The sequence below is a fragment of the Neophocaena asiaeorientalis genome, unplaced genomic scaffold (assembly GCF_003031525.2).
Source record: "Neophocaena asiaeorientalis asiaeorientalis breed wild unplaced genomic scaffold, Neophocaena_asiaeorientalis_V1.1 scaffold110, whole genome shotgun sequence".
Classification (NCBI taxonomy): domain Eukaryota; kingdom Metazoa; phylum Chordata; class Mammalia; order Artiodactyla; family Phocoenidae; genus Neophocaena; species Neophocaena asiaeorientalis.
The window spans coordinates 6,550,384-6,558,464 of NW_020175053.1; the positions used below are offsets into that span (position 1 = coordinate 6,550,384).

An 8,081-nucleotide genomic window follows, 5' to 3' on the forward strand; every position below is an offset into this window, starting at 1 on the left:
CGAACAATGAAGCTCCTGAAGCCGACCTGGGTCAACCACAATGGTGAGTGCGCGCGGGGGTCGCGGGGGGCCGAGCCCGGAGACGGGCCGTGGTCTGGAGCCAGGTGGGAGCCGCGCGCAGGCCTGCCCGCCTCGCTCCGACGCCGAGTGCCCGGTGCCCGCGCCGCGGGGCTGGCGGTCGCGGACTTTGTCCTCGCTCGAGGAGACCGGGAGCCGGGCACGTGCTCGGCCACGTCCGCCCTCGCCCCGGCCCTTGCTCCAAGCCCTCGGCCGCCCGCCCGTGGTCCGGGCAGGGTTAGCGGCCCGGCCCGGGGAGCGGCCCTGGGCGCCGGCCGGGATGTGCCAGAACGGTCCAGTGTGTGAAACTGGAGCGGAGTGGCCTTTCAGTAGCGGGGTGTAGACCTGGAATGGGCACGTCCTGCCATGCCAGAGGGACTGGATCTGGTGACAGTGCTTTAGGTGGGGGACCGTGATTCTGGGCTGAGATCCCCCAGCCCGAGGAATTACGTTCACACTGAGCTGGAGCATGAGGGCGACTCGGATGGGGCCTACGGGGCACAGGTGTGTGCTCGGAGAGGGCCTACCTTAGCTCTGGGGCAGCGGCCCTAAAGCACACCCAGGGAGCGGACTCATCCAGTCCTCTGGTAGGGAAGAGACTCTGGTACAGAGAAGCGCGGTAACCAGCAGTTTTGCTGTTGTTCTACCTGGCTCGCACACTTGCTGCAGGAGTTGGCCTTCGCCCCCTAGGAAGGTGAGGGGAGCGAGCCCCCATCCCCTACTGGTAGCAGTGAGCCCAGGGAGCAATACTCCAGCTGAGGGCCCGCAACCTGGATGGCCCGACTGTTGGTAGGCAAAGAGTCACCCTGATTCTGTCTTGTTCCTCATTTCTACTTTGCTGTGCGACTAGAGGGAGCTAGTTTTCTTTTAGAACAAGTTGGGTAGATGCTTTTGCCTTTCTTAAGTGTGTTGCTTTTTAGTTTTGAACTTGATCTCAGGATGCTTGCTTTCTATTGCTGCAGCCTTTCCATTTTCTAGCAGGACATCCTTCTCGTTTTTCAGGGCCCGGGTGAGGTCCCCTTTTCCTTTTGTTACCATTCCTCTTGAGTTACTCCACTAGATGTGCTCTGTCCCTGTGGGTGTACATTCCTTGTGCCCCTAGGGCGCAGACTGCCTCGCTTCCCTCTGCATTCCCTGCCACACTCAGCAGTGCCTTTCACGTAGAGGGTCTGCGATAAACGTTGGCTGAGCAGGTAAGAGGGCTGAGGTTGCCATAAGTTACTAAGACAGCTGGGTTGACAGTATGTGAAAGCAAAAGCAGTGAACTCTGGTTTCATTTCTCCTGTGTTGGTCTCCAAGCGCATCTCCTGACATGTAGTGTGAGATCTTTCCCTGGAGAACTGGGCAAATGTTCAGTAATTATAAATTATGGTGCTTGTGAATCAGGAAGGGAAAAGTTTTTACTATGAGCTAGTTTGCTGTGCAAGTGAAGTCTGAAGGAATTTTCATTTTGACACTGCCTAGATGAGGTTGTGTGTGTTGTGTACCCTTCTCCAGCCTTCCTTCTACCATGTAATTTATAACTTAGTGATAAGCTCCTTTGTAGGACACAAGTTTTATGCTGTGTAGGCACAAGTAAGTCAGGATACTTAAGCTATTGTTTAGGCACAAATGAGGGAGAGTCTGCAGCCAGGCCGCAGCCAGTAGTCCCCACCTGGCAGGGTGGGCTGAGCTGTGGGCCTGGGGCCTCTTGTTGCTGCAGCCTCTCCACTGTCCTCGAGTAGAACCTGATAGTATCTGCCCTGCCTTCTTTATAGCGTGATTGTGGTGTTTGCTTGGGAAGGAAGACAAAGTGCTCCCCGAGATAATAGAAGAAATTGAGACTCTTTTAAACCTGTTCTTTGTCAGGTTTCCTTTCTTTTAAAATCTCCGGGAATCACCCGTCTCATTGAGTGTTCGGGACTGTCGGGTAAATTACTGCTCTCCTGAAGGACGTACTGATGGTCTGGATCAGTACTGAGCTGTCCTTTAAAGACTGGTGAATAGGGGGAGCTGCTGGGGGCGAGCGCTGCTTAGCCAGGAGCCCAAGTGGTGGGTGGTGGCCAGTAAAGTCAAACGTGCTTTGGATTAAGGGACCCAAAAGACCGTGGTGGTTTGGAGAGAGCATCGCTGCACTTTCTGGCTTCCTGACTCTGCATTCAGTCTCCTGACTGATTATGCAGCGCGAACATACTTTTTCTGGGGTCTGAAAGCCTGAAGAGGGAGGGAGCAGAGAGCCCTGCGTTTTCCCTGAGGTGGCAGGATTCATCAAATAGTGTAAGCGGGCAAATTGAAAGCAGAGAGAGAAGTGTTTGTTGGGTGCAGGTGTGTTCTCAGTTTTCGTTTTCCTGGCTGATGATAGTAGTGAGACCTTTCCTCTAAGGGAGGGTTTCTCAGTCTCAGCACTATTGACATTTTGGGCCACATAACTGTTGTGGAGACCAATCTGTGTTGTAGGATGTTAGCAGCATCCCTGGAGAACTGGGCAAATGTTCAGTAATTGTGAATCAGGAAGGGAAAAGTTTTTACTATGAGCTAGTTTGCTGCCCTCCCGATGCCAGTAGCATCTTCACTCACACACACACACACACAGAGTTGTGACAACAGAAACTGTCTCCAGACATTGCTCTCTGTTGGCCAGGTCACCCCCAGTTGAGAATCACTGTTCTAAGGTGATCGGTTAAATATTGAAGTCATGTCACAGTAATGAGCTTTGAGCATGGAATCAGACTGGATTCAAGATGTCATCATTTATTAGCTGTAGATTGTTGGGCTTGTGACTCCACTTTCTGGGCCTTGGTAAAGTTGAAGCTATGTGCCAGGCATTGTTCACACACACACATACACACACACACACACACACACGTGTTTTACTCTGTGTTCTTGGATATGGCATTCCTTATGTATTTTATTTTAGGCTTGGCCAAAATAAGGTTTATTTCTAAGTTAAGTTATGACCATATATTTGTTAGAAACTGAAAGCAATTGGGTTTTTGGTTGTAGGAAAATGCAGTTTGTATGTTGAGAATCATTGAGATTCATGGTTCTTCCCATCGCAGGGCCTTTGTCCCTGAGAGTTTTTCTGGAATTCTTGTGGTGTTCATGCACAGCTCTTTAGTGAAGCCCATTCTAACCAGAAGGGCCAGGACTGAAAGGACACTCATTCTCCTTTGGTTTCTGGCAGTGTTGTAAAAAGGTGTATGGCAAATTTTCAATAATGGGATAATTTGTCAGTTAACTGCATTGCTTTATGGCGTGTGTTTTTTCTCCTGTCCTATGATTGGATTCTTTTCCCTACCTCTTCTCATTCCACAAAGGATTTAAGACATTCTTCTGAGGCATGTCCTGCACCTGAGTGATAATGAATGTCAGTTTCAAGGGGAAACTCCAGGAAGGATGACCCAGTAATGAAGCTGGCCTGGGTGTGGAAAGGCTCTGCACAGCTGCTCTGAGAACAGGCCAGGAGGGATCCCGGTAGTGACGTTTTGTGACTGCCCTGGTCATTCAGGTAACCTGTGCAGTTGGCCCAGATCAGGGCTTCTCAAACAGGCCAGAGTCTGGAGACATTTTTGGTTTTCACAGCTGGAGGGGGTGGAGTGTGGGTGGAGGACAGGATGCCGCTGAACTAGAATGCTCTGCAGCCTCATGGATGCTCCTCTGCAACAGTCACCTGGCCCAACGTCCATAGCGCCGAGGCTGGGAAACTGCTGTAGGTGAGAGTACCTTTGTATCGTTATTTGGCCTTTTCATCCATCCAACTAGATTGTAAGCTTCTTGAGGACAAGGAATTTGCCTATTATTTTGGAGTCAGATAGTCCTGTTCTTGAGTCTCTGTGCTCTGCTGCTCACAAAGGGTGTTACAGAAGGTTCTTTACGTCTCTTATCCTGGTCTGTTAAGTGAAGCGGGTAACAGCTGCTTTGGCTGCTGCCTGCTCACCTGCGAAGGCTCAGGAAATGCACACTCTCTTCACAGTGTCACACTGACTTAACACCTGAAGACAGTAGAGTGATTTTTTAAAATAACCAGAATACATCTGAAGAGGATTCGGAAGAAAACTGGGTGGGATTTTGCCTTAGATAGCACACTTGTGGGATTTACACTGATTTATACTCTGAACGTTGAACCCTTCTGGAGAGAAGTTCTGTGGGGATCAGAGGTAAAAAGACACTCCCTGTGCACGGAAAACTGTGCCAGGTGGGAGAGGGGACCACATTCTAGAATGCAGGGCAGAGGGGTAGCCTGGGGAGGAGGGCGTGGTCTGTGGGTGCCCTTGGGCTGGGTCTGGACCACAGGAGGACTGTGAGGCAGAGGAGGTGCCACTGCTGTGGGAACGTCAGGAGTGGAGGCCCAGGGAGGGCTGGCGTGTGGAGCATGTTAACACAGAGACTGCGCAGGTGATGGCAGGTGGGGCTGCAGGGCAGAGCCATGAGCACCTGCCTAGAAGCTTGGACTCCTTCTGGGGGTTGCGAGAGGGGAGCATGGGGCGTTTCTGAGGAGGCTGGATGTGGTTGGAAGGCCCCAGAGGAGCTGGTAGGCATTCCCTGGGCCTAGGTGAGAGGTCCTGATGGAGGCAGGGAGGTCAGTGGTAGAGGTGCACATGGGGTAGAGGCAGGTAGCTGTGTAGATTGGAGACGCTCAGAGTTGATTTCTTTAGTATGCTGAGAACAGAGTAGAGTTGAGGGCTAGGAAATGAGGTTTTCTTAAATATTTCTTTTAATTTAAGGAGTGGTTAAAAAGATGTTTTCACCTTATGAGTTGAATTGAAGTTACACAGCTGGGAGGGACCTCTGGGCAGTGCCTGGCCTTGGCCATTGAGGGGACCTGCTGCCTGCCTTGACCCCCCCTTTTCCCCAGAGGTACGAGGCTACCCTGTTCATCCAGGGTGTTTGCCTGTGGACTGCAGAGGTGCCTGGCTCATGAAACATGGGTCTGGAATGAGCCCTGGGGACCATACATTGATGCAAGCACATTTTATCCTGCCAAGACGAGCAGCAACACCTGGAGGCGGGAGCGGGCCATCGGTTCGTCCACGTCATTAAAGAGCAGGGAGGGCATGTCATGGACACTGGACGCCCACCCACTTCCTTTCCATCAGAACCCCAGGGTTTTCCTCTTGTCTGCCCTCTTCTTTAGGGTCTTGATAGCCCTGAGCTGGAGTGTGGGTGAGTGCCCAGGCCTCGTTGGGGAACAGCCATGTGATGCCATTCTAGGCAGTAGGACTGGGAGGGGATGTCTGCTCAGGGTTTCTGGGGAATAATCAGGTAAGAAGAGATGCTTGAGAGGCCCATCTCTCTTCTCCTGGACTTCACTGTGTCTGTGTGTGGCAGCCAGCCTGTGACCCTGAGGACAGGGCTCGCACCGAGGATGACAGGAGGGGAAGGTGGAAGGAGTGGCTGCTTATGCCGCTATGAATGAACCTTGAAGTCAGCCCTTCTCAGGACTTGTCACGTGACTTAGTAGGTTACCCTTGAAATTCTCTCTGACTTGCTGCAGAAAGAAAACATCCCTGACAGTACAGTTGGCAGATGGGAACTGAGACAGTAAGTTTCTGTAAGGAGAAAAGGAGATGCAGGAGGGGAGCTTACTGAGGTGACAGAGGGCAGGCCTCATAAACGAGAGTGGTAGGTGGGTGAATGCGGGAGAAAGCCCTGGGGTAGGGGTAGGGTGGGAGGAGTTTAAATAAGGTTCTTTGGGGAAGCCTGAGTGAGAAGGTAACATGTGAGCAGAGACCTCGTTGCAGGAAGCAGGCGGTGAGCTGGATGTGTGTGTGCCCAAGACATACCTGGGGTGCTCTTGGACTCCCCACCTGCGGGGCGTGAGGGAAGCAGGGCTGGACAGGTAGGAGCTGGTCGGTAATGCAGGTACCGCAGAAGCTGCAACTGGCCCTGCTGGGGGGCTGGCTGAGCCCTTCAGAGTTGTCCCGAATTGGGATGAAGGGCTCAGGCCTTTATACTCCCACATCCACAGTCATCAGGTGTAGGCTGTCCCTGCCAGGAGGCCTGATCTTGGTCAAAGCAGTTCTGCTGAGGAGCTGTCACAGGCTGTAAACACTCCCACAGCTGGGGGGGTGGGGGGGCGTGTTTCAGTACTGGAGGGAGGGCACCTGGACAGGGCATATGGCAACCTCCTAGGCCTGATGGAGGTGAGGAAGGCGGCCCTCTGTGGAAGGAGCATTTCAGGCAGCGAGAATGGCCAGAGCAAGCTTGCCTGGTGGGTCTGAGGAAGAGCAAGGATGTGGGAGCAACACTGGGAGGCATGAGCAGCAGGAGGTGAGGCCAAGTGAGCAGTGGACTGGCTGGAGGACCCGCACGCACGGGCCCTCCATGCAGCTCGAGTAGAGGAGTCCCACACCTGGCGTGCTCTCAGATCTTGCTGGCCACTGCACTGGGACTTGGCCGGGCAGTGGGCATGGGGGCAAGGGCGGGAGCTGGAGGACCTGGGAAGAGGCTGTGGCAGTGATCCAGAGGTGGCCAGGGCAGTGGTGGTGCAGTGAGTGTGTGTGTGGTGGTGGCGGGTATACATAAACACATACACACATGTTGGTGTTGAAGTGTAATTTACATAGTGAAATGCACAGACATGGTGAGTTTTGACAAACAGGTACACTGTAACCTGTTCCCCACTCAAGATACAGAATGTTTGCACCTCCCCAGAAAATTAGAGTTACAGTAGTGAATGTAGTCATCAGGTCAAATGTGGGGTGTGAGATAGGGGGGGAAGGGGAGCCCGTGGGATCAGTAAGACTGTGAAGGAGCAGATGGGGAGGAGGAGCCAGGTTCAGTGACGCGGGGTGACCAAGCCCGGCCCCGCGAGAGGCCTTCCTGAAGCGCCTGTATGCTGAGGGGCCTCAGCCTCCTCATCCTGAAGCACCAGGGCTCTGAGCTGGAGCTGCTATTGAGGAACAGGACGGCTGCTTTGTTTTTGGCTGTGTCCATTGCCAATCTGATTGCTCTAGGGTACGTTAATGGTGTGTGAGGATCTGGATAATGGAGCACTTTGTGACTTTATGCTTGTAATGTGGAAAATGTAAAGTAATTTTTCTTATAAAAGTAATGCCTGTTCAATTTAGAAAAAGTTAGAAAATACAAAAAGGAGAACACATTGTTATAACTTTTTAATATGGTCTTTCAGACCATTTGGAAAAAATAACTGGGTAACAGTGCTTTTTGAAAACACATTTTGTTTAGTGTGCATACCATATTATAAAGGTACCTGGGTTGTTCAAGATCTTAGCCAAATGCCCAATATCATAATAAATCCAGTGTTTTTATTGAGTAGCCTCCCTTCAGACAGCTGAAGTGTTACCATGCATTTTCCACTTAAATGATATTGTAGGGTTGTTATTTTTCTTTTTTCTTTTTTTAATTGACGTACATTAATTAGTTTCAGGTGTACAACATAATGATTCAATATTTGTTCATAATTGCAAAATGATCACCGCAATAAGTGAACATCTGTCACCTCACATAGTTAAAGAATTATTTTTTCCTGATGAGAACTTTTAAGATTTATTCTCTTAGCAACTTTCAAAAATGCAATACAGTATTATTAACTATAGTGTTATTTTCTTAGTTGTGATTGTTGTTAAACAAACTTTCTCCTCTATGGGAAAGTTCTTTTTTTTTTAATTTTTTTTTTTATTTTTGGCTGTGTTGGGTCTTCATTGCTGCGCGTGGGCTCTCTCTAGTTGCTGCGAGCAGGGGCTGCTCTTCGTTGTGGTGCGCGAGCTTCTCATTGCGGTGGCTTCTCTTTTTTGCGGAGCACGGGCTCTAGGCGCGTGGGCTTAGTTGCTCCGTGGCATGTGGGATCTTCCTGGACCGGGGCTCGAACCTGTGTCCCCTGCATTGGCAGGCGGATTCTTAACCACTCCACCACCAGGGAAGCCTGGAAAATTGTTCTTAACTGCTCTTAATTCTCTAATGGATCTAGATAAGGAGGGATGACTCTATTTATAGAAATTCATCTTGCAGATATCTTTTAAGGAATATCTCTGTTCTGTAAAATAAGAGGAGAAAAGAGTATGAAGAAACACCAACGCTTTTTT

General features: G+C 50.7%; 1 protein-coding gene across 3 annotated transcripts in view; it reads left to right on the top strand.

The window, feature by feature from the left end:
* Positions 1 to 6: 6 nt before the first annotated feature.
* HIRA (histone cell cycle regulator) overlaps positions 7 to 8,081 on the top strand; it is a 74,057-nt gene continuing 65,982 nt past the window's right edge. For 2 of the 3 annotated variants that reach the window (XM_024763719.1, XM_024763720.1), the window contains exon 1: positions 7 to 43. In XM_024763719.1, the coding sequence (XP_024619487.1) occupies positions 7 to 43 (37 nt within the window). Of the gene's footprint in view, positions 44 to 6,973; positions 6,994 to 8,081 lie in introns of those variants that run through there. The other variant, XM_024763722.1, reaches the window with a different exon arrangement.